The sequence below is a fragment of the Geospiza fortis genome, unplaced genomic scaffold (assembly GCF_000277835.1).
Source record: "Geospiza fortis unplaced genomic scaffold, GeoFor_1.0 scaffold66, whole genome shotgun sequence".
In the NCBI taxonomy this organism is placed as follows: domain Eukaryota; kingdom Metazoa; phylum Chordata; class Aves; order Passeriformes; family Thraupidae; genus Geospiza; species Geospiza fortis.
In genome coordinates this window covers 7,583,264-7,610,433 of record NW_005054312.1, presented here as the reverse complement: position 1 = coordinate 7,610,433, position 27,170 = coordinate 7,583,264, and the positions used below count along the sequence as shown (strand labels likewise).

At 39.7% G+C, this 27,170-nt stretch overlaps 1 protein-coding gene across 1 annotated transcript in view; it reads right to left on the bottom strand.

The window, feature by feature from the left end:
* The window catches only part of SLC1A2 (solute carrier family 1 member 2), an 85,825-nt gene that overhangs the window by 9,375 nt on the left and 49,280 nt on the right, over positions 1 to 27,170 (bottom strand). Inside the window, exons 2-10 of the mRNA XM_005419487.3 lie at positions 24,784 to 24,923; positions 23,495 to 23,647; positions 22,617 to 22,867; positions 19,027 to 19,186; positions 15,945 to 16,071; positions 13,895 to 14,128; positions 12,965 to 13,159; positions 8,899 to 9,033; positions 3,242 to 3,473 (exon numbers count right to left, since the gene is read on the bottom strand). Of these exons, the coding sequence (XP_005419544.2) occupies positions 3,242 to 3,473; positions 8,899 to 9,033; positions 12,965 to 13,159; positions 13,895 to 14,128; positions 15,945 to 16,071; positions 19,027 to 19,186; positions 22,617 to 22,867; positions 23,495 to 23,647; positions 24,784 to 24,923 (1,627 nt within the window). The remainder of the gene's footprint in view (positions 1 to 3,241; positions 3,474 to 8,898; positions 9,034 to 12,964; positions 13,160 to 13,894; positions 14,129 to 15,944; positions 16,072 to 19,026; positions 19,187 to 22,616; positions 22,868 to 23,494; positions 23,648 to 24,783; positions 24,924 to 27,170) is intronic.

Sequence of the window (27,170 nt, the reverse complement as noted above, 5' to 3'; positions counted from 1 at the left end):
TAGAAAAATGTTCCACATTTTCTTAACCTTCACTGCAGTTTTGGTTTTTTAAAATCAATATGTTAGATTCTATCCCTTCTGTCTCTTTTAGATTTCTCTGGATAATGTCAAAACCAGATTTTTTTAAAATGTAGAAAATAGTGGTTTTTTCAGTGGAATTCCTTAGCAAAGCTGCATACCTGATGCACCATGAAAAATATGCAAGGCCAGAATAATCATAGATGTGTATCTATACAAACTCACCTACATTACACCACCTTTAAAAAAATGGAAGAAAAGACATGTGAAAGTATTTTTCATCATACCACTGTAACAATGTAGTGAATGATTTTGACTACAGTCCAATTAAGAAAATCATAGTAATGCTAAACTGGTCTCACATGATGTACAGCAAAACCTCACTCTTTCCTGTAAATATATATGCTGGAATTTTTGGGTTCTAAGTATGGTAAAAGACCTATAGAGACCTACCAGCTCACAGTGAACACTGGATAATGTGTTCCATTTCAGAGACCAGTATAAATGAACCCATTTTTAAAGAAAGAATCTCCAGCCAAATGACTTTAAAAAATCAAAAATCAAAAAGGTAAAATGTCAATTTAACTTTACAAAATTTATGTAGATCTTGATAAAGTGAGAGAATCTTTCATTTAATTCTAAGTGGATGGCTTACTTTTTCCTAACTTACCTTGTAAGTTAACATCTTCAGCTTCAAATGAAAACTTAAAGACAGAGCTGAAATTCCCCATGCTGGATAAACAGGATGCATGGAAGCATTGGGACATGGAAATATGACAAAATGCACTGATTTTTGAAACAAAGTCAAGCTTTTTCTTAGATAATTGGAAGGGGAAAACATGCAAGTACAGGAATGAACAGCTTATTCAGAAATGAAAATCACACAGTCACGTGAAATATGATAATAAAAAAATACAAAAATATCATGCAATAACAACCACTCTAACCCCATACAAAGGTAAACTACTTATTAATTATGTACATTGACCATGCAAAATTATAAACTACTAGTGTTATACATGGAATATATTACAGAAAGTAAATAGAAAGGTCATGCTAGTAGATTAGCTTTTCCATATCCTGACCAGAGTTGCAGTAAGCTTTTCAACCCACCAGTGCATTGGACAGGACGAAGAGATGGCTTTTCAAATTTAACAGCTGGCTGTTTCAAAGCCCCAGATCCTACTCTCTGATGCCTTTGCAAGTCTAACACTTGGGAGTTGTAGACCACTTCAACATGATCCAAATGCTTTGCAAGTGCCAGAATATATTCATAGCTCATCAATTAGGTCACAACAACACATCCTTTTGGCAGCTTGCAGACAGAAAAGAGAAGTGACCTGCTCAAAGTCAGTCATGTGCTCAATCCAGTAAGGCCTGGCTCTTTTCATGAGACTGATACTGTAAGCAGAGCAAACCTAAAACAATTAAAAAGAACAAACATTTCTTGCTCATAAATCACTGGTTCCAAACTTGAATTAAAGGGCGTGCTTAGGATGACATACAGCACCATTAATCCATGGCTTTGAGGCAATCTGTTGCCTCAGTTGAGGGAAATGATATGAGAAACTGAAGGAGAAAAAAAAGTGCAGCAAGTACTGATTTCAGCAACAGGCTACTACTTTTTAACTTGACTTGGATTTCTCTGCAAATCTGAGAAACTGGGAGCAGACAAAACTATCAGTATTCAGTTCCATAAACATAATCTTAAACCAAGCATTGTCTATTTAACTTAAAAACAGTTTTCAAAAAATTCCAAAAGAAGTTATCCAAAAAGTGTGTGTGTGCACATGCTCTTTTTCTTTCTTTCCAGAGAGTTTCCTTTTTTTCTTCAAATTTTAATCTCTTGTGTCCTTGCCTTCTTTGAGAAATATAAATTAATGACAATTCTCAATTTTGTGTAAGCCTGTATTCCCTTTCCATTTTAGATCTTAGTTTTTAAATTTTCCAAAAGTAAAAAGAGTGGGTCTGAAGAGAAAGGGGAGAGCCATGTCAGAAAAAAAGGAAGATTTAAAAAAAAAATCATGTCATTGAAACCTTGGAAAATTCAGGGAGAACTTAAAGATAAGATGAATGCTGTTTGGTTTTTTTCCTGAATTCAATATTAATTCTTCCCCTGAAAATTAAGGTTTGGCCTGCATTCTCAGGAAGTAAGCATTAGGAAAAAAAAAATCATTCTAAACATTATAAGCCAGGCCAGAGACAATTGAAAATGACAGTATAGGATTATATTTCCAATAGAAATGGTGATCTGCTAATGAACTTAGTGCAGTAATTCACAGCTAGATACTGGTTCAGTTGTGGCAACTGGAAGATACAAGAGAATCTGTTTGGATAAATGGCTAAGGTAGGCTGATAGGCAAATCCACTGTCTCAAAGACAGTGCAGAGCATCAGACTGGAGCATTAATCAGTGAAAAAAAAAAGACTATGAAATTAGAAAAAAAAGACTATGAAATGAGAAGTTCCACCTTGTTTTACTTTCTTTTCTCCTTCTTTTCCAAAGCTCTCTCTGGATTTTAAACAGCTCCATCCCAGTGGTGGGTTCTTAGTGAACTTTTAACCACTAACCTCCCGAGCTATCTTCACATTCAACTGGTGGGGTTGCTCAAGCTCACTTCACTCTGATCAAGACATCATTATTAGTATTAATATTGCATGTTAGTTACAGCAAGGGTTACAGAGGGGAGAGAGTGTTTGTGCCTTAGTGCCTGGGGAAGGAATGCTGACAGAAGAGAAGCAGAAGCGTGGTGTGTGAGTTGCAGGAGCATTCTCATGCTAAAGCGCATTCAACGTGTCAACCTCTGAACAGCATATCATGAAGGCAGTCAGCAAGTGACAACACCTGCATCTGAATTGCAGCCATCCTTCATTTGGGTTGGCAATTAAGTTCTCTGTTGCCACAGAAAATTAAGTAAATGTCCATAGAAGGTGATGCCATATTCTCTGTGTCTTGGCATATTCCATAATACGCTGCATCTTGCCTTTTGATATGTAAACAAAGTACATGATCTTTTCCCATCAAATGACAAGTTTTAAGAAGAGTGCAAAAAACCATCTTTTGAACTGCTCAAACACATTCAAAATGTCTGGGGTTCATGGACCTTGTTGTCACATTGTTACTTGCAGAACGATTTGAAAAATACATGCAGGTTAAAAAATAAGATAAAATAAAGCATGCAGTGCTATATACATGTCTCAATATCCATAAATGTGAAAGGTACCTTGCACTCATCTACCATGACTGAGTTGTGAGCTGCAAAAACACATTGGTTTGAGTTGTTTTCCCTATGATTTTTCATGTCGTCATAGATTGACTGAGTCTTGGTCATTTCAATGTCTTCATGCCCTTTATGATGGGAATCAATGGTGTCAAGTTCTGCCTTGGAAAGGTGGTAGACAATGCCAGCACCAAAAGAATCCCCCACTACATTGACTGACGTTCTCATCCGGTCCCTACAAAAGAAGGAAAAGGCAGAGGCTGAATGGCATGAGAGGAAGAAAAAGTAGGGCATAGCAGCCCTCTTTATGGTACAGTTACTGCATTTGTTTCAGGAAGCTTAAGGTATCTTTTTTAACAGAGAGAGGGGAGCTTTCAAGGGAAATGGGAGAAGTCTGCTTTCCCAAGGGATTTGTTCGAACTCCTATGTCCCAGCTGCTTATTCTCATGGAATATGGCAAAGAATGTATGAATGTATGCTAGATCACAGCCAAACTGCAGAGATGTGCTTTACTGAGATTCCCCTTGCCTGCTTCTGGAGCTGGAACTTTCAATATCAGAGTGCCAGGCTCACACCCCTGCCCTTCGTTTAATCTGAATTTATCAGAGCACTGAACTTAATGCAGCCAGAGAAAAGGATTTTAGTTCTGATGAGCTGTTCTCATTTCTAGTTTGAATTAACAAAAGGCCTCTCCCTTTACTCTTAGTGAGCAAATTACGGGGAACAAAAATGTCTGAAATATCTCCATAATGCTTAGGCTATTGAAGCTCCTCTCCTGGCACCATCTTTACAGATGGCCATCTGTTGGTGTGGCAGCATGCCCACTCACACTATGTGCACCAGAGCTTGGCATATGAGCAACCCAAATATAGGTCATGGCCTACAAAATTATGAGCCTGTGACAGCATTTCACTAACGAGTGACCCTTGTTGTAGGAGGGTGCCAACAGAGGCTAACATGCTTCATTACAAAGAAATATGTTTGTTGGCACTTTCTGGACAGGATGCCATTAAACAGACATGCTGCCTTTCTCCTGTCTTGTCTTTAGTGTGGCTCTATCTGACAACAGTGAAGTCAGTTGTGGATTTTCCCAGCCTTCAGAATTCTGCCCCAAACCTGACCAAATTCTGCAAAAATGGGAGCTGGGTCCTGCTGTCTTTCCTCCTGCAGGAAAAAAAAAATCATTTACAATCTCATTTGCCTCTTCATATCTACACTAAACATAAAACTCCTAAAAACCTTCTGACCAAGGGTTGCAAATTAAACAGACTGAAAGCAGCCAAGTCTAGCTCTGCCAAATAGGTCAGAGAAGTGATTACACTGATTAATTCTCAGAAGTATATTTATGAAGATTCATTTACACAAAATGGCCAGGTTGAACAGTGTGGACATTTGCCAAGTGACAAAAGCTAGCATATAAGACCTCATTTCCCAAGATAGTGATTAATTTCAAAACAACCTTTCTAGTATTTCTAGTAATAGATTTGTGTGACATCTCCTTTTTCTGTAGAACATCGAGAAGAAAACATCTAAATATATAATGTCTCAACTGGTAAACATTCTTTATTCATGCTTATTCATGACCATCTCAGATTTTGAGCACATTTTAACATCTTTGCTCTACACATCAGTAAATCTTCCTTTCTCAGCTGTGGAATTAGAGTCCCATTCAAATTTCTCCTCTCCCTCTCAACATTATCATGCTTACATATTTACAGACTTTGTGGTGTAATATCTTTGCTGAAGCAGTTAATTTTCTGTTTTTTTGGCTTCAAAAGAATACCCAGAAGGGGAAAACCTCTACAGTAATTCCCTCGAGAAACAAACCAACAACCTATAGGAGGAAAACATCCTTCCAGTTTTGCTTCATGCAAATTAAATGCTTTATACAGTTCCCATCCAATGCTTGTGAAAATGCCTATTTTAAACCTGGTCAGAGTGGTAGAATAGGAAAATAAGACTGTCTGGTATGATTTTTAATTAAGACCATTAAATACACTGAACCTGCCAATACAACTCTTCAAAAAGAACACCTACTTAATTTTTTTGCATGAGTGGTGTTAAATTTGGAAAGGATTCACTGATGCCAGATGACAGAGGGATAGTATAGCATGCCAAAAAACCAAGGTGAAGAGAATACATAAATATAATTGAAGCAGAATTCAAATTCTGGAAGGGTCATTTGAGGAAATGCTCCAGCTCATGCACACGTACTACTAGCTGAGAGATAAAGCAACACAAACTGCACACTGATGCACAAAGTGTTACACTGTGCGCTCTGAAGGAAACAAGGAAATGCCTTTCAACAGAAACAGCAAAGTCTCAGCTGTCAGAAATCAACAGCAAAGTGCCACTGACCTCTTTTGGGGCAAAGAACACCCTATGAAGAACACAGACAATTGCACTTATTCTTTTGTTAAAACCATCCAACCAATTAATTCCAGGCAAGTGGGATGATGTAAACAAAACAAATATAGGAAAGTTGCAGTCTAGACCCTGTTCATTACATCCAGACTTTACCTGGGTCTGAATATTCTGACTCTGATCTAAGCCAAGGCTTAGATCAGAGTCAGAATATTCAGACCCAGAGTCAGAACTGAAGCAATCTTTTTCTGAGTTACTGAATGAAGGTTTAAGTACTGGATCAGCTGCCCAAGCTTATTTTCCCTAATTCCTCTCTCTTCGCTGCAAAATACCACTAATCTGGTAACACTGATATTTGCTAAGCTTGTCAGCTCACATCTGGAGAGTACCCAGTTTGTGGCTCAAGCAAAATAAGCTCATTTTATTCCATCTGTTGGCATATATTTGCTGTCCTGTTAAATGTCACTGCTGTGTTGTGCTTGCTTTTAAACCGTAATGGAGACTGTAAGAGTTGTGAAATCCTGGGAAACTTGCCTGGTTGAAAGAGCTAACACTGGGTAAGAATGCATGGGAGGTAGAAAAATGGAACAACTCAATAGATACTGGAGAGACTTGAGAAAAAAATCAATATGAAAACCTTTCAGCTCCAGTTTGAAGGAGAGAGTGTCAAGTTTAAGGATTTGACATAAAGTGATCTTTGTGTTACACAATGACCAAATCATGCAAAACTGGTTTTGGTAAGACCACAATTTCAGATGGTGGTAGTACTGTAAAATCACCTGATGTTCTGATATTTGCTTTTATCCAAAATAATGAAAAATTCATAGAGTAGAATATTTTTTAAAAACTTTTTTAGTCTGAAATTGAAATGTTATTGAAGGGATGTTCTAAGTATTTGTACATGGCTGGTTGCATTTACTCATGGGCCCCAGAAAACTGACTGGAATTGGTTCTTAAATATTTTATTAACTTTCTCTTCTACATTCTGTTAGAAGTACTGTTGTAACATTATTAAATGTTTGTAGGTAAATAAAATATGTTTTTACATTTCATTTCAGATATTCTTTAGGTGTGGTTTGTGTGTGCAAAATCTTGCTCAGAATTTGGCCTGTATGCCTTTTCTTAATATAGCAATATCAGCAGCATCATTTTTCATAGTTCATTAGATCATTATGGCTACCACAACACAGCCACTGGAAGATGGAAAATGAAGCTTTCAGTTGTTGAACATAGATTAATAAGTACAGTGGCATGACACAGAGCTTTTCACCTCTTCTTTTATCTCTTTTTCTTTTACCTCTCAGTTCTGAATCACGCTGCACTGGCACTGCGGGTCAGTAGGCCATGAGGATCCAAATCCAACCATTTGGGCTGAAAGTTCTCTTGCCTTCCATTTATTTTGGAAAGACATCTTGAAGTATTTCTTTCAGAATTCCTATCCTTCCTATTCCTACATTCATCATGGCTACAGTTGCACAGTACAGAAGTTTTTATTTCTTAAGCAAGGTTGGATTAACCAGTGGGGACAATGCTGCTGAAATGCAACACCCACTAGTGGATCAGAACTGCTGATAAACTTACAGCTCTGAGGCTTGCCAGAATTGGCAGAGCTTCTCAGTCCACAGGAATATTTTAAAAATACATTTCTCTAAAAAACCAAGCAAACCACAGGCCTCTTTTGCACATCCTCCTACCAGCTGCAGAAACCTACCTATTTGCCTTTCTTGGAGAAATGAAGAAAACCAGATATTTAAAATATATTTTTATATATTTTTTCTCACTTTCTTCCAGCTGCAGATTCCTATACCACTTTCCTGTTTTCAACTATGACATCATAAATATAATAAACCCAGTGAATATCACGTCCTTCCCTATGCCTGCTGTACCTTCTCATTTCACCATTCTCCATCATGATATCATGAGATTCAGTTATATATAAATAATCTAAGTCAAGTTTTCCCTTTGCCTTCTCAAGCTGTAAATTCCTTTTTCTTTCTTCCCTGAAGCAGAAATCAGAGCTGCATGTTATCCTTCAAAATTCTTAGTGACAGATAGACCATGCCAGTAGACCCAAAATACACGCCAGAGGATTGATTTAGTTTCTTCTTCTCAATAAGCCAAGAGATAATGACAGAAAATTAAACTTCTATTTTATCTGCATATGTACATTCTCAACTCTGCTATTTCTTCTTGCATAATTTTAGTTGTATATCTGGAACTGAAAGTTACCAGAAGCAGGCAGCTGAGGCTGCTAGTGTAGGAGAAAACACATAAATAGTACAGTTACATTTATGTCTCCCTTTCTGGCCACCACAGCTGGAACAACAAAAACAAATGTCTTTACTACTTCAAAGGATATTATGGGAGAGCTGGCTGTTGGCCAGAATATACTGTGCTACAGCAGTACAGAACAATACAAAACTGTCTCTAGAGGCCAGTACAACTTAAGGACTACTGAGTCTCTTTCAGCTCTGCCCAGATCACAGAAGGATATCCCAGCTGTCAAATTACAGCAAGAGAAAGGATGTGGCCTAGCATATCCTCTGTCTCTATTTACAGCTTCTGTATTCAAGTGTTGAAGACCAGTAGCCTCAGAAAACAATATGTAGGTTAGCTGTTTCTTGCTGGAGGACCTGCAATAGCACTGGAGGACTTTGATCACAAGTTCTTGGAAATGAAAGCCATTCTTTCTAGTCTGAATGATCTGTCAGTAAAATGAAACTAGGGAATTACCTTCTTTATTTCAGTTTTCATTCTTATTTGTCTTTGGTCTTTGTCCTGCCCTGGAACAGGCTCTTTTTAAAGGTATTTTACTTTCTTATATACGAAAAGAAACCAACTTGCCCCCCTAAAGTATAAAATATTCGATACTACAAATGCCCACATCACTCTATAACCTGCTGGCAGCATCCTGACGGAACTTGCATTTTCAGCGTTCATCCTTCATTTTAGACCAGAACTATAACAAATGGAAATACGAAAGCAAAGATTAGAAAACTGCTCTTGAGTGATGGAAAAGATGATTAAGGAGAAGACAATATAGAAGTGTGAGCTCACAAGTGTGCCAAGGAGACCCTTGGCTCATGGAAACTGACTTCAGTAGGTCTGTAAGAGTTTGTAACAGCTGAGAAGCTGCTTTCAATGTCTCCTACTTCACTGAATAGCCCATTTCTGCCTTTGGTTTATCTGCAGAGGAGAGACTTACAGTTCTTTAAGACCAATGGCTGTAAAGCACTGTGGACAAACATTACTTCACTGCCTTTTCTGCACTGAGCAGCAGCATCAGCACAACTTACAAAAGCCAGTCAACAGCAACAAGCAAACTGATGTCCTGGGTAGGGAGACCCACGGCAGTCAGGATCAGCAGCATTGTGACGAGTCCCGCGCTGGGAATGCTGGCAGCTCCAACACTCGCAAGGGTGGCGGTCAAACTGCAAAACCAAACATCAAATGGGAGTAGCAGGAAGAGAACACATACTTTACTTGCATACTCATGTGACCATTAGGAAGGCCATATTTTTAGTGTGTTCTTCCCATAAAACACAACTATATGATAAATCAAGGTAAGTTCAGGTCATATTTTTCACTCTTGTGTTTCTCTAGAAATATTTATTAGGGGATGCCAGATCTATGGGGTTTGTTCAGAGAGTTGGAAGAGGGTTGTCTGTAAGCTAGTTATGACATTCAAATCTGTGTTGTGGTGTTTTCTAAACTTGACAAACTCATCCAGGGTTTTGAATCCTGAGTTTTGACCATCTCGACATGCCAAAGTTTGGTGACTACAGGTTGAATATTCAGGGTGATTCATTTCTGTTTATTTATGTTACCTGAAGACGGAATTGTGAGTTAAAGGCTGAGAGAAAGCAGTTATTATTAAATACAGAAGAATAAAAGTCTGGTATCCAGAACTCCCAAAATATAAGCCAGCGGTCTACCAAGCCTAGATACAAATCAGCCTAGATGAAAAAGCAAAATTGATGTGATTGTTTCATAAATCCAAACCTGTGTTTGTTTTTGCCTCATATATTTTGATGAAGATCAGTAGAGTGAATGTCTGAGCTTCAAATATTTGCAAAAATACAACACGGCCCATAACAAATATCAACATCATTGGACAGTCTTATAAAGAATGGAAAATAAATTTGTCAGAGTGGAAGTCAAGGGGAGAAAAACAGGGAAGAGGAGAGGGAGAGGAGGAGGGTAAATAAAAAGGAAAGCAGGTGAGAGGGACAAATTTGATTGTTGTTTATGCCTTGTTTATGCTAGACATGAAGTGAAAAACTACTACAGGGGCTGTACACATGCTGAGAGCCCTAATGCATGCCAGGTGTTAGGGAAGCAGAAAATGGAGGGATGCTCTGTCTCTGGGGGGACTTCATCTGGCAGCCAGTCAGGACAGAGAAAAGTTCCACAACTGGGCTGCCCAGGAATAAATGCTGGGAAATGGGGCTGTGGGTGGCACCTTAGCTCCTGAAAGCATGAACTGTGCCGCAGTGGGTGCCATTTCCTTTGGGCTTCCTGGAGGGACCGGGAGCTCACCCCACCACTCATACCCAACAAACCTGAAAGTGTGTGGGAGGGGTTCACAGCTGGTCTGTGAGTCAGAAAGGGTTAGTGAAAGAGAAGGAGCTGATAAGAGTTGCCTTTGCTCCTGAAAGGAGCTTTACCAAGGCTGTCAGCATGGAAACGAAGGAGAGAGAGAGAGAGATACAAACGAGGGGCAGGCTGCCTTGCTCCAGTGAATAATTTCTTGATTTACTCTGGCCAATGAATAAGTATAAACTTTGTGAAACAGTATAAAAAGACAGCATGCTGTAAAATAAATATAGAGAAGCCTTCTTAATTACAGTGTGTTCTTCAGTTCGTTATGACTGTCACGACAACGACAAAAGTGCTTCCAATACCCAAGTAGGGGAGAACAGACTCTGCAGGAAATACTTGCCCATTAGCCCCAGAACTCATCTGTTAGCCTGATTTAGAGCTGCCAGATGCTGTCTGGCTGGGTCTGACCTAGGCTGCAGTGTGCTTGTCAGGTGTCTGGGTTAGAGTGCAGCCTGGCTCACTAAATACCCAGATAGGTCCAGCAGATGTGCAGGCAGGATGCTCTGCTCTGCTGTCAGGCTTTGCACATGATGCCAGATCCTCAGGCACCTCCAGCCTAAACTGGTAAGGGATTCCTTCCAAACTCTGTGAGCAAATGCTCCTGCCTTCCCACATCAGTACTTACAGACCTGGAGGGGAATGAAACTAGCAGAGGTTAGAACTAAACAGAAACTCTCTTAGCTACCAAGATCACCCTTTCCCAAAGAACACAGAAAATCAGAGGAATTAAATTACCAGTATGAAGTAACTAAGGCTGGTCAAAGGCTAATTAAGTCTTTATAAGTTTATGTCTGGGTCATTTGAATATTGTCATCACAAAGTGCATATTCCAGAAAAAACCTAATAATCTTTCCTTCATTTGTATTGTAATCTCAAGACATAGCTCTAGTCATATTGCTATAGCAAAAAATGCATGAAGAGGAAAAGCAGTGGTTTTACAAATTGACCAAAGTTGCTCCCTGCTTTGTAAATGTCAGTCGCAAATCTGGATACACCAGCCTTGAAATGGTGAGATCAGGAAGAGCCAATTGCTCAATCCCTCAGAGAAAGAGAAGATGAGTAACTCAGGTTCAAGCCTACCAAATCTCCTGGACAACAGCAGATTCCTGATTTGAATTTCCCTGGTCTCAATTTAGTTTAATATGTGGCATCTCTGAAATGACAGTTTCCAGTTTTAGGAACATATATGGATCGTGCAGGTCTAGCATCTGCCTTCATCAGAAGCAGCCCTGAAAACCTTTTACAAACTTGGCTTTACTATTTCAGGAGTCAGGGCAGGAAGTAAACAAATGGAAAGTGTGGAACTAGTATAGCTGGGCAAGAAACATAGAATTAGACATCCCTTTGAAGGAGTTTCTTTAGTGTTAAAAATGTTTAATAAAAGAAAACTGTGTGGGTGAAAATGACAGGAAGAAGACAAACTTGGCAGCCTTCGCTTGTGGTTTCCATTTTAACTATTCAAAATGTTAGACCTGCTGTCTTCATCAAGTTAAAATTCCCTTACAGTAAACAGCCTTCAATCACTCTTATCCCTTTTTAATGGGTACTTTCTTTTGTCCTTACAGATGCTCAGCTTTCTTCTGGATAAGACAATTTGATATGAAAAGACTACATTTAATATTTGCTGGGTTAGAGATAAAAGGTCTGGGAGTATCCAGACCATGCCACAGACAATCTCACCCTCAGGATGGGCTATTCTCAGTTCATTATTTTTTTTCCTGTTCACCAAAGTCACAGAAAAAGTACAGGAAAAAATAAACACATAGAAAGATTTTTTAGGCATAACTTTTTCTTGTAGTGTATATAAACAGATATATTCTAGAAAGTGAATGGCCCGTACATGAGTTATAGCACACCCCTAAACTAAAAAAAAAAACCACATTTCATTGGACAGAGAATGCTTTATATTAAAATTGACATTGTTTTGTGTGCTGGTTTTGGCTGGAGTAGAATTCATTTCCTTCACAGTGCCTAGTATGGGGCTGTGTTTTGGATTTGTGCTGAGCACAGGGTTGATAATGCAGAGATGTTTTTGTTATCGCTGAGCAGGGCTCACACAGAGCCAAGACCTTTTCTGCTCCTTGTACAGCCATGGTGGTGAGGGAGCTGGGGGTGCAGGGGAGGAGGCACAGCTGGGACAGGTGATCTCAACTGACGAAAGGGATATGCCACACCACATGTGTGTGGAATCATCACTCCATAACGTGGGAGGAAGAAGGAGAAAAGGCGAGTTTGGAGTGATGTCCTTTGTCTTCCCAAGTGACTGTCACATGTGATGGGGCCCTGCTCTCCTGGAGGTGGCTGAGCACCTGCTCACCTGTGGGAGGTAGTGGATTAACTCCTCGGTTTTCTTTGCTTGTGGGCACTATTTCTGCTTTCCCAATTAAACTATTGCTATCTCAGCCCATGAGTTTTCTTTTACCCTTGTGATTCTGTCCCCGATCCCACTGGTGAGGGAGTGAGCAAGTGGCTGTGTGGGGTTTGGTGTCCACCCGGAGTTAAACCATGACAATTGTCAACTGTAGAAGTGTAAAACACCAGCATTATGGCTGTAAAACACCAGCACTATGGCTGCAAATATAGAAACACACCACCAGAGAAGCAGGACCCATATATAAAACATTCATTTGCATATCATTATTAGAAATCCATGGATTTCATACTGAATCCAACTGAGACGACTCAGCTACTGAGAAGACATCCAAGCCAAAGCATTCACATCTTACGGTCTGTAGAAACAAAGGACTCTTTTGAACTGACCTCACAGTAACTATCTGGCCTCCATCCAGGTCAATTCCATTCATCTGTGCTATGAAGATGGCAGCCACAGCTTCATAAAGGGCAGTTCCATCCATGTTAATAGTTGCTCCAACAGGAAGAACAAACCTTGTTACACGCTTATCAATGCCAAGATTTTCTTCAAGACACCGGAATGTGACGGGTAATGTTCCAGCACTAGGGAGAGAAAGCAAAAAACACAAAGAAGTCATAATTAAAATCAATATAACACATACGCATAAGGGAGCAAAATCAGAAATTCTAATACCATTGTTTATATTTTCTACTTCCACTTTCTGCTGTGATTTAAGCCTTTTTTAGACAATTTTTAAATTAGGCCTACATTTAACTGGAAGTGGGACTGTAGCCAAGACATGAATGTGGCTTGATGTAGGATGAGAGCTTGAGAGTGCCTGGATGAATGCTCAGTTTTTCACTGAAGCCCAATTATTTTGCCAAAATTGATTAAAATAAAACTGAGAGGTTTTTTTCCTTTATTTTGTGAAACCTAGAAATGTTTGGTTTTTCTTTCTTGAATGTAATGAGACTGGACTTACCATGCTCTGAAAAGAAAAAGAATTATCACTTTTCCTAGTTGAGGAAACAAGCACAGAATTAACACAATTTGCACAAGTGATTAGGCAAATGGCAGAAAAGAAAACAAAATAAGGAAGAAAAAACAAAAAAGTAAGTCTCCCAGATTTCTGCAGGTCTCTGCAGAGATACATCCTCTCTAGAGAATCCTGAAGTCAAGTGGTATTTTGATTTATTTAAACATGGTTGTATTAAAAATAGTTTTCATCCAATAGCATAAAATGATTTTGCAGTGAAGGTTAGAACAGCAGATGTACCATGTAAACAGCAGTAATAATCTGCCAAAAAATAAAGCACACTGGTATTTCTCAGGTGTACCTGGAAGCTGTGCCTAGTGCTGTGATCCATGCCTGGAAAATCCCAGCAAGGAATGAAAATGGGCTTTTCCTTGTTATCACAAAGTAGAGCAGAGGCAGGAAGATCCCTCCATGGATGACAAGACCCACAATCACAGTGACCATGTACATGCCAAGTTGTCTAGCAACTACTTCTAGGTCCTTGATTGCAATGATTTTGCCACAGATGAGGCAAGCAATACCCAACGGGGAGTACCTGGAGAAAGAAAACAAGCATAGGCAGAACTCATCTTGGCAGTGCAGTCATAGAAGCTGGGCTGAACAAAACACAGACTGGCGAAGAGCAGGGAGCTCTCAGGCTCAACATTGAGGTGCGCATAAATAAGTGATGGAAATTCAAGGGACAGTTTTCACATCTTTTTTAAAAAACAAATAGCAAATTCCCCATCTGCTTCATTTTCCATCCTATCAAATGGAACATGCCTTTCCTGAATAGCTCTCAATCCTAAAATAACATTGTACAAGAATATGATAATGTTACACAGGCTTGCATCATTATAAAGTATGGTGCAGATTTGTTCTTAAAATGTAACTTTTACAACCCATTGTTTATCTGGTTTCAGGAGGTTGCATTATTTACTTCAGTTAAACTATTTGTTGAAATGAACTGTTTATATCTTGAAGGCTGGAAATGTTTCCACTATGTTCTTTCAATAATTCAGACAAATGCTTTTTAATTTATGGAGTCTTCATTAATTATGTACTTTTGTTACTTAGGGTAGGGGTTTTGTCTCCTCAATCATTAGAACAATACAAAGGAAACTGATTTTCAGAATAAAAGTGCTTCCTGGTTTTTGTTAGAATATCTCATGGTTTCTCAAGCAATGTGCCCAAGGCCTGGAAGCCTTCAATCACTTCAAATGCAAGGCCAGCTGTTATACCAGTTATCATAAAATGCCACGTTTCAGTGAACTTGACAAAATGCAGTTCTTACAGAGAGTTACATGTTGTCAGAGCCAGATGTCTGTTTTGTTTTATGCTTGTGTAGCAATGCCATGTTCCTGAGAGTCTCTAGGTGCCATGGGAGTTGCAGATGTCTGTGCTGAGCAATCATAAACCAAACAGAATGTAACTCTGCATAAGGAAGTGCTTTTTTCTTTATAAACACACACTAAAATCCCCTTGCTTCTGGCTCAACAAATCTCTAAAAATTCTAAACAGAGATGAACAAAAGGAATTCCCAACATCAATTTCCTTTTTTTCATGAGAAGAGAAATAAAAATCACATCAATAAAAATAAATATTTACAGTGAATTTCTTTAAACTTGAAAGATTTCCTGCTGTTGCAACACTGACTACTAGAGAATGTTTATATTGTAGGCAGAGTATTACATCTTGGGTCTACCAAATGGTGCTAAATAAGAGTAAATTCTTGCTCCTGCAGGGTTATGGGGGTTATGACTTTCTTAAAGGCAAGTCAGGCCCCATTATTACAAACAGGTATACTTCAAAAAGAGGGCAGATATCTTCCAGTGACCCCATTGCAGCAAGGTTGTAAGACATTCTGCAGAAACGATGAGTGAAAGGATTACACATCACTGAAAACTACTGGAATTTTATTTGATGCTAAAGTATTTTTACTAAAGAAGACCATGAATAAAGTGTGTTTACAGGCTTTTTTTGTAATTATACCTTCAAGGCATATGGGATTATGCTAACCTCCCAGGAAGATTGGGATACTCTTGTGTGGGCCATTCTTGCTCGCTGAGCTGTTCTCCCCTGTAATGAACTTCCACAGTCAATGTGGCATTTGAAGGCCTTTCCTGGTACATGCATTGTATTTTAGCACACAAAGAACAGAATCTCTTCAGAAATGTTTCAAGTTGGGTCCTAAATAATCCTCACCAAATGGAAATAATGCTGCTGTGGTTCTAATATACCTTTCAATGCTTTAGAAAGTAAACTATTTAATTACACAGTTTACTAACAAACTGGCATCACTATATCAAGGTTTTATAAGGGCTTTTTAAAAATTACTTTTTTTGTTCTATGAGTTAGAACTACAAACTTACCACATGATCATGGTTACTAACTTCATTACAATCTCATTCAGGATGTTGAAGAAGTCCACCATCATCTTGGCCTGTTCTCCCATTTTCCCCATAGCAATGCCAAAAGCAATAAAGAATCCTATCAAACCTGTTGGGAAAAATTGCAAGACAAAAAAGAAGAAGTTTTTGTACTTAGTCAATGTCTTGATGCTACCTGCAAATCCAGATTTCACAGAAACATAGAATCACAGTTTAGGTAAATTTGGAAAGGACCACAGTGGGTCATCTTGCCCTACCTCCCTGCTCAAGCAGGGTCATCCTAGAGCACTTTGGTCAGGATATCAGAACTATAGGGTATTACACATGTCTTGGGAGTTTTTAATATGCACTCATGCTCGACTACCATAATTAAATCCAGAAAATCTTTGATTCTTCAATGTTTTACTAATTTCACAGCCCAATTACAGTTTTGTTGGTTTTTTGTCCTGTATTGATCTGATCATCAAAAAATACATATACAGTAATCTTCTCAGTGCCATTCAGCTATTAGAAACCTCATGAGCTCTGACAAATGGGAAAGGTAACACAGTGCTGCACTGTAACTCCATTGTTAAAAGAGTTTCTAGAAACCAAGAGGAATTTTCTCAGGCTTTACAAAAGTGCCTTGACAGACCAATCAGTCCTGGAGTGTGGGAAAAGGCAAAGTAGCCCCAGAACTTTTGTAGGGCCGGAGTATTCCTGTTAAATGAAGAAGGTAGAGGCGAGAGGAGAAGGTGGGTATTGCACTTAACCACAGAACTCCCATTAAGTAGCTTAACCTCACTGAAAAGGCTATCAGTTGATACAAAATTGTAGCATTCAAAATGGGCAACATTTGTCTCCTAAATGTAGATTTATCTGGAGTATTGGACTATCAGTGTGAAAGAACAACGGATGCATCTGTCATGGATTACTTTGGAGCTGTTTCTTCAATGCTAACCTTTTATATCCAGAAATTTTCAGTGCCCAGGGCTGGATTATTAACTGATACTGACAGATGGTTTGAATCTTCAGCCATTCTTTGAGGCTAAATTTTCAGTCATGATATTCAGTCCAATATTTAACAAATGTGTAAACTAATCTGGGAAATTCCTATGGAAAAAACCTATTGGGACACAAAAACATTCAAGATAAGGGAATATGAGCTGCCAATACCCTGGGAAAAGACAGGCTGTCCCATAGCCTCACACTGGGTTTAGCAACCAGATTTTTTTTTTCTTCCTTTTTTTTAAATCCAGTTTCCTGTATACAAAGTCATTCTTTAGAACCAAGCTAACTTTGTTGAGTCAGTTGAATAGGGAAGTGAAGCATATGTTTGTGTGCCACAGAGCGTAGAGAAATGATGAAAAGCTTTTCAAAGACCAAGTTACTTCCTGGAATTCAGAATCTGCATTAGAAAATGTTAATAGGTAGTTTTGTTCATTAATTCCAAATGAGCTGTTATGTTAGTCATGAGAGTCAGATTGGTTCCTAGTTGCAGGAATTTGCCTGGCTTGTACAGATTATCCAAACTGGATGGCAATTCCCACAACATTTTCATTTCTTCATTCACAATCAAACCTACAACAAACCAACCCAAAAACCTCAAGAACATTTGAGAGTCATTGGTCAAAACACCACAGCAAATTCCCCAGCTATACTGTCTATTTCTTTTCTATAGGAATTGTATTCAGCCTTTTCTTATCCATGACAGAGCCTACACAAAACAAGCCCAGCATTAAATGCAATGCATCTCTCACTCAAAACAACTGTTTCATTTTAATGCATAAGGAGAATTCTGGGAGAGAAAAAACCAGGTGAGGGCAAACAGCATTGGCAACGAGCTGCTGCCTCATGCCTGGTGCAAAATGCCAACTTGCAGCTCTGAAAGTGGCTCCTCTGCCCACAGATGCTGAATGGAACGAGAGTCATGAAAGCAGGCAGGATACAGGGCTCTTGTAGAGCAGGCTGCTTCACAGAAAAACAAGACCAGCTTACAGATGCTATCATCTCCCCTGTATCTAAGCAAAGCAGCCAACCAACTCACCAACACCTCAGGAAGGTCTGCAGACAGCACTGTGTCAGCAAGAGCTGTTCAGCAGCTGTAAGAGGCCATTTGCCCTTCAAAGATTATGGCCTACTGGTGAGAGAAAGCAGGGGATTAGGTACCCCAACATACTGTCCCATTTTGAGGACACCTATGGACAGAGAGGTGTCAGCCTCAGCCTTGTGGATGTGCTGTCACAGAGTATCTTCAAGCGTAGGTGTGAGGCTACAAATGGAGAGCTAATCTGTGACTGACTTCACCCACATACAGAAAGGAAGGAGTTGAAGGAGGAGCACTCCTCTCTCAGATAGATAAACAGGGACTCTAGACGCAGAAGAGAAAATAGAAGTAGTGTGGAAGCTGTTTGTTTCTCGTGTGCCCCCATCCCAGACTGAACAGTTGCTTCAGGAAGGGGTGGGAGATAGGCAAAGTTTTCCTACCACCTCCACTTGATGGCTTGTTCAGACAAGATGGCATAATGGCAATTGCAGCTGGTAAAGGTCAGCAGCCAAGATGAAAGGAGGAGGGAGTTGTGACTCAGAAATGTGTCAAGCCTTTCTGGGAATTTTCTTGGGTGGTGTGGTTCACACTCCACCTCTCACTTCAGGCTCTGCCTCAAGCCAAATTAGTTCAGCACACCCAAGCCAGCTACTGGAAACAACTTGGATCCATCAGGGGGTGTGTGAAGCACTGGCTCTTGAAGCTCTCCCCCATACTGTTTTGCCAATATGCACTAGTATTAGCCTAGGTCAGCTTCTTCTAGGATGAAAGGATATTTTGGGTAGCTCCTACATGCTTTGCCACTGTACTCCTCCAATTCATAACCACAAAGCTGCCAATCCAGAACAATTCACTTGCTGATTTCTGTGATTATTGCAGAGACCAATGGACAGCCTTTAGATGATAATATTTGGTGATTATCTAGAGAGACTAAACGTGCAGTGAAGACCAGATCAGACAGCACTGACTACCTAGCCACAGCAAAAAGCTGTGACATACATACCATGTACATATTTGGCAGGCAAGAAATTTTCTTACCCAAGACGTTCATGCCATCCTTAAATTCCAGTCCCTTCTTAATGACCATCTGGGCTTCAGGTGCTGCTGTCTCATTCACCACAGCAATAGCAGAATCAGTGACATTAGGTGGCTCTTCAACAGGTAGTGGCACCAGCACTTTCTTGGTGACAGTTTGGATCTGAAGGCAATAAAAAGGGAGGATGAGAATGGAAATAGACTGAATGCATCCATATGGTAGACAAGGAATTAATAATAAAAAGTCTTCATTTGAAATTACAGGGAACTATATTTTTAAAGGATTAGATATGCATTCCACAGCCTCTTAATCCTTCTTCTAAAACTAACTTTATTTTTCAACAGTTTCAAGTGCTAAAGTACTGGGGATCTTCCTCATGACTCTAGTGTGAAAAGTATGGCAAATTCATGTTTTTTATCACTACAGTGAAACATTTTACAGACAGTTAGTCCCTTTGGCCAGGCAGTTCACAAAGGGTGCTTCCCAGCCTGTGTGTCACAGGCTGATACCATTTGTTTAGCACCAAAACCAGGTGCCTGTAAATTCAGTCATGGCAGCAGCTCTGCAGTAAGCAGAGCTCTCCTGTTGTTCAGGATGGTCTGTCCATCTCAAGTCATCCCAGTTTAATGGTTAACTTGAATCAAAAATTCAGGACATTTCCAACACTTCTCTTACAACTTTTGAGCTCTTGACTGCAAGAGCTCAAAATGGAATATACACAGTGCCCTGAGATCTCTAATTAAAAGATTGTGGGGGATAGATAACAGAAAGATTAGCAATGCTGCCAGATACAAATCTGACCACCTAAAAAAAAAAAGGCATCATCTTCTGACCCCATTTGGACCCACTCCTGGCACATGAAAGTCAGGGTAAAGGAAAAGCTGGGAAGGAGTGATAGGAGGAGAGTGAGCCTGAGGTTACAGCTAGGGAAAAAGGGAGGAGGGAGTGGAAAAAGAGAGACCTGTGATTTGCTGCTTTTAGAAGGGATGTTTTCCTCCCACCTCACACCTTGACCCTTTTTCGCCCTCTTCATGGTCCTGGGACAGGCAAAACGGTTTGGAAGCTATGACTGGCTTGCGATGTTTTCCCACCTGCTCCCTACTCCTCTTGCTCCTAGAAACACTTAGCAAGGTAACAGAAACTGTTCATTTAGCTTTTCAAAGAACATTTCCATCTCTTTCTTGTTGACATGGACATTGTAGTACTATGGATGAGGATCCAGATTTGATCCATATGGTGTAAAGCCTTATGGTTTTAAAATACCTTACATCTTTCCTTCTGAAACCTGCTGCCTAAATCTGGAGAGGGGGAGGGATATAGACAGAAAACTTACATAGCTTTGCATGAGAAACTCTTCAGTCGTCCTGAAGCCACCTAACATTTTTGAATGCCTACTTTTTTTCAGAGTTAAATTTTATCTAAAGGATTTTGTCAACAGAGAACTTTTTAATGTGAGGCATTCAGAATGCAAGAACTGAGTAATGGAAATTAAAATATTAGACTCTTCACACTCGCATATTCCACTACAGTCACTTAAGTTAAAGGTCCTCAGCAGTCCTTTGCTCAAGGTCACAATCTCTAAAAATGCTGAGTCTGACATAAAGCTTAGATTCTGACGACATTTGAGACTAAAAACCATTTAAATGTCATAGTTATATTCACAGATGGTCCCATGGTTTTTCTGCTGGAATAGCAATTTTCATTATAAATTCAAACTTTCTTGTGGACCATGTGAAAATTCAGGAGAGAGTGAAATTTCATGATAGCCACAGTCCAGTTTGCAAATGAACAGTTCCAAAGCTGCACATGAACCTCTTCATTGGCTTTTGCCTGGTTGCAATGAAAGGCACAAAATCTTCCCCCCCACACAGTTCATTACCATTGCAGTTCACCCTTCAGAACCACTCTTTGCGTGATTACTGCTAAATATTTCTTCCACCTAAGGCTACCTGGAAACTCTGAGTGTCTATGGAGAGAGACTGTATGAATGTAGGAAAGGAAATATATACTGACACCATAAAAGCAGGTTATTTTTCCTCCTAAAGAGAGAGAAAAGTAAAGCCTAACTCCTTACAGAGGAGTTAAGGGCTATCAGAAGCAAAAGTTCCATCTAGTCACACTTCACAAATGAAACGTGGCTTTGTGGCAGAGGTTTTAAGTAGAAATTAGTCTGGAATCTGCTAAAATCAAACACTGAAAAGCCAGAAAGCTCTTTTTTTTTTTTTTTTACTAAATTTAAAAATAATCAGTGAAATTAGTGATCCATAACCAGTGAAATAACCTGAACACTGGTATTACACACACTGAAAAAATAATACTAACATTTAAAAAAAAAAATCTATCTGACACAGGTAGCTTGATTCTTTTTTCTGTTTTTTTTTCCCTTTGTCAGGATATTTGACCACTTTCAACTGAAAAGAAACTGAATTTTCCTGTCTTCCACAGTTCAAATGAGGGAGAGGAAGAAAAAACCATAAGCACCCTGCTTTCCCTCACTTAATTTTGCAGAAATACATTTCACATTACATGTGATGTTAAGCCACCAACAGTTTGAACACATGACTGACATTCCTGTGATGATTTGGAAATATTGAGAATGTTCTTTCTCTAAATCCCCAAGGATTATATGTTTTTATGTGGAAGTCCATGTAAGAAGTGAAGCAATCCAAACCCTTTTGGCAGTTTAGGTCACTCTCCATTCTTCCACTCTCCCATGGCCTCTTTTCCCTTCCCCCCCTTCTTGCTCCTTTTTTCTTTGGCTATAACCACAGCACCAGCTATCATGCCATTTCACACAGGAACACTTCAGAACAGGTTTGGCAACAAAATCCTGTTACATCAAAAACACCCAAAACCAACCCAACCCCCCAAAAACCCTGTCTGCGTTACTTTCAAACAATTCAGATGGAGGGAAAAGCAGCTTACATACAAGAAATATGCTTAAGCATATTTTACCTCTTAAAGTCCAGGTGTTTTGATTAAGCACTGGTGAAAGGCTTTCAGACAAAATTAACTCCCTACAGGGCAAGCAACACATTGTGCAAGCATCCTTCCTTCCCAGCATACTCCAAAGCTGGTGAGATGGAGCCACCTGTAGGTGCATCAGCCCTTTGGATCTATTATCCCCACCTCATCTGGACTCTAACACAGCAACAGAGGTTATGGGAGGTTGGGTTTTGGGGTACATTTTTGGCAATGAGCTGGAATGATGGTCATCCATATATTCCAAACAGGGCATTGCAGAACCATCATCTCTGTAATTAACAGCCAAGTTAAAATTCAGCCTGGGTGAAAGACCGAGCCAGCATTCATGACCATAGATACTGTATGAAAGGCATGGAGAAAATTAAAGATTACTTAATAACAAAATTTAAATAAACTTCATTAAAAACACCCCCATGAATTTAAATAATAACTACAACATAAACCAAGGCAGCTATAAATAATGCTGTTTCATTTACCTGCTCAAGACTTTAGACCTGTGTTCCTCTTTACATCATCATTTCTCTGATTAACCTAAACAATGACATTAACTCTGCAGACAACCCTGACAAGGTTGTAAAGAATATTACCAAGGAGCAGAAGGATTTACCTGCTGAAAGCATGCTTGAACCAGATTTTCAGGGAACAAGTTTCGGATCAAATCCAGGAAGGCATCCAGGCTAGATACTTCATCATTCTTCTTCCCTTGCCCAAGCTGTTTCTTGAGTTTTGGATTCCCTGGATGGATGGCTAAAACCAGAATCACACCCAGCACAGCAGCAATAATAGTGGTGGACATGTAGTAGACCATGGCTCTTGTCCCCAGGCGGCCACTTGCTTTAGCATCTAATCCAGACAGCCCTGCATGTGTATAAGATACAAGCAAATATATTGACAATCAATATCCAATTAAATAATTATAAAATAAACTCCTTTATAATTTTCAACATTTAATGACTATCTCTGGGTGTCTACTTTCATCCTTGTGATATTCTCACCATGAGACAGATTACTGATGCTTCCCCCTCTAGTTCTTATGTGTGAAGTGTCTACTGCTAATAATTTGAAGAGAAGCATTTAAAACTCCATCTAATTGCAGAGGAAGCATTATAAAATAGAGAAGATCTCTACCATCTTTTGCCCTTGACTTTTGCAAACTGGTGACTGTCTGGCTGACACCACACCTTCAAGAAGTCTAGGCTCAGTAGTGTCAGGCCATTTTATTTGCAAGGTCCAATCTGGAAATTAGATCAAACAGCATATTAAGAAATTTCTGATTGTAGCATGTGTGCATGTGCTTGGAAATAAATTCACTAGAGCATATACATACCAAAGCCAACCGAGTTATTCAGAAATTTACTCTGAAATACTCACTGCAACTGCAAAATGCTGACAGGATCCCATCATTATTCTTCCTACATCACAAAAAGCAAACCAGGTGATACCTGTAGAAAGCATCTTAAAGTATTTATGGCTAATGGATCTTACCTGTGATTAAACTGGAGATAATTAAAGGGAGGATCAGCATTTTTAGCATCCGCATAAGTATGTCTCCTGGGAAGGCTATTAACATGATGATGTCAGGGTCAATAGGTGTTGCTAGGCGAAGAAGACCCCCACACACTGCACCCAGGATGACACCTGGACAAAGAACAAACAAAGGAGCAGGTGGGTATTGGAAGGAACTGCCTGATGTGGAATAATGCACATATCTTTGAGGAAAACTTGAGTCTTGGGGCTCATGTCTCATTTCTTTTTTTGATTCTCTGCATCCTTCTCCTTGTGCTGATATTCTCAAAACACAAACAACCCCCTCATCATTTATGTGGATAAAGTGATAAAACTTAAACTTCCTGCTCAGGATTAAGGCTGTTAAAGAATAGACTAGGGGGGAAAATACCACATCTACTTTCATAACATGATCTTTGTGAACAGGTATTTTATGTTTACATCCAGTATGTCTTTTTTTCCTGATCCCAAGCCCAAGTGTAGCAAAACCAGATAGCAAGGCTTGTGTTGCAATTCGCAGCAATTACGACTATGAAGTATCTCTTTGATACAATGAAAAAATATATGTGTATTTAAATTTTTTTTCTTGGACAGCATCAGGTACACCTTTGAAAGGTGATTCAAGGCAAACACTTCAGCAGTATGTGGTTTTGCAGGCTGAAAATATGGATATGAAATTTGCAGCTCAAGACCAGTTGCAGCTGTTTTTTCAAACAATAATAAGAGTATGTCTACAAATTTGCTGCATATGGCTGTTGGGCTTTCAGTGAAAAAGAAACAGGCAAAGAGCCAGTGAACCACAATAAAATGTCAAACTGTTCCGTATATGGAAGCTGCTAAAGCCAGAGGCAATATTCAAGATGAGATCATGGAGTGCTGGCTTACAGCTACAGAGAGGAAAGACAAACCTTGAAACCAGTGAAGTGTAAACTGAGAGATAAAAGAAAATTTTGAAGAGTTTTTATCTTTTTTTTTCCCCAAATCACTGAGAGAAAAAAAGAGTAGTGCATTCAGTTCTACTGGATGACACTGACCTGGGGGTTTAAATCATACTCCTTTCCAAACCAGATACCTCAGTGGTGTGGATTTGCTCTGTGTTGTGTCAGGAATACCCTGCTCACCTGAACTCCACAAGCAATGCCCATAGGCATCCTATCTCCTCTCTGGCTGCTCAGCTGGAACAGCTGAAGGCCACAGACAGGAGCTGTGGTGCCACAGGAACAAATGCAGATACACACAGGGTGTCCAGGGCAGCAGATGTAGCTTACCAAACACAGTAAGAGTCAGGAGCAGATTCCTGTGGAGGGACTGGCAGAACTGCACACATATGTTCCTGGATCTGTGCTCCACTGGATTTAAATGACTTTCATGCATCCGGACTTCTACTTGCTTAGGCATATTGTTGGCACTAGAATAAAAAATGAAAATCAAGTAGAAGTTATAGCACAAGGCGCCAAAAGGGAAAGTCTGGATTACTTCCATCATATATAACTGGGGAATCTGATGCATATTCCACCACCTCCCACATTTCATAAACACTGCATAGTTACTGCTCCAAAGAAGTCTCTGAAATGGCAGTGGGGTGTCCTTCTAAAGGTGTAGCCTGCACTGTATTTTTTGCAGTTATTTCTCAAATGGTAGAGATACAATCAGAATTAATTCACTGGACATAGCATCACAAATGTTTCAAGGACTAAACTATTGGTATGGAGCAAGAAAATTAGGTTTCCCCAAAACCCATGGCTGTTTAGTTAAGTAGAAGAGACAGCTGAAAGAACAAAGTTTTTATTAGCAGGAAAATGTAGATTTTAATACCTTATTTAATTCCAAATGAGGATAATAGTTTAAAAATTAGGATTAATTTGCAAAAGAAAGCATTCAATAACATTTTGCTCAATCTTTTGGAAACATTTAATTTCAACATTAACATTTTATTTTAATATAATCAGAATGCTGATGTCAAGAGAATACTTTTAACTTGGTTATAATGAGACTTGAACAATTGCCACTGAAAATTAGTTAGAGAACTATGCATTTTCCAAGAAAACCTTTCATTTCATTGAATTGGCAATGCTTAGAGGAAAAAGTTTTTTCAATAGCTCTAGTTTATATCTGAGGAAGTGTGTAGTGGGTTGATGCTGGCTGGATGCCAGGCACCCACCAAAGCTGCTCGCTCACTCCCCTCTGCAGCTGGACAGGGGACAGAAGATTTAACGAAGGCTTTGTGGGTTGAAATACAGATTGGGAGAAATTGTTCATCAAATACCATCATGGGAAAAACTGGCTCAGCTTGGGGATATGAGTTGCATTTATTATTAACAAAGAGTAGGACAATGAAAAGTCCTTAAGAACGCCTTCCTGCCACCCTTCCCTCCCACCCCAGGGGGCAAGGAGACAGGGCATGGGGGCTGTGGTCAGTTCATCACCTGAGGCTTCATCGCTGCTCAGGGAGAGGAGTCCTTCCTCTGCTTCACCATGGTGTCCCTCCCACAGGAGACAGTTCCCTGTGAACTTCTCCAGTGTGGCTCCATCCCACCAGCAGCACTCCTGCCAAAACTGCTGCAACGTGAGTCCCTCCCACAGGCACACAGTCCTGCCAAAACTGCTGTACCACGAGTCCCTCCCATGGGCAACTGTGCCCCTCCAAGTGTTGCAGCATGGGTCCTTCTTACACAGAGTGCAGTCCTCCAAGGACAGGCTGCCTCAGCATGGGAACAGAACCCCTCTCTCCATGGCTGCAGGTGGATCTCTGCACCCCAGTGGGTCCCCATGGTCTGCAGGGCCTCACCATGGTCATCAACACTGGCTGTGGAAGAATCTTGGCTCCAGTCCCTGGAGCACGTCCTTCCCCTCCTTCTCCACTGACCTTGGTGTCAGCAGAGTTTTTCTCACATGTTCTCACCCTGCTCTTCTCTGGCCACTTATCTGTGCAATAAATTGTTGGGTTTTTTTTCTTTTTTCTTTAATTTGTTATCACACAGGCATTACCACCATTCTTGATTGTCCCAGTCTTGGCCAGCAGCACATCTGTCTTTGGGTTGGCTCTGGGGGACATGGTGGAAGCTTCCAGCAGCTTCTCACAGAAGCCACCCCTTCTCCCCTGCTACCAAAGGCAGGCCATGCAAACCCAATAGAAAGTGATACATACATGAGTGCAGGACTGCAAAAGTCACGCCTCTAATTTTCTCAATAGCTGAGAAATTATATAAATAGCAATAGACTCCCTTTTTATATACAAAGTGTTAAAATGTATTAGAAAAAATATTAAAAATGCTATTATGAATTAAACATTTCCCCTAAAAGGGAAAGCTATGTAAATATGAGAAAGAGGTAAAGAACAAAATTTTTATTATCAAGAAAATAATACCTTTTGAGATCTGGTCTTATGCCAGATTAGGACAAGATTTTAGAAAATCTTCCTCTATAACAGTAGACTGAGGTTTACAGACCTCAAACAGGTCTGAAAAGATGTATGAAGTTTCAGTGTTCTCAGTACTGAGCCATTCCCAATGAATTAAAACTTTTTTTTTATATTGTACTACTTCTTGTCCCTCCAAGTGTTATAACCTTTATTCTGCAAAGTTTTTCAACAGAAAGTTATTAGACTTGTAATAAGAATCCAGTCATTTTGACACAAATATTTCTACAATTTTCC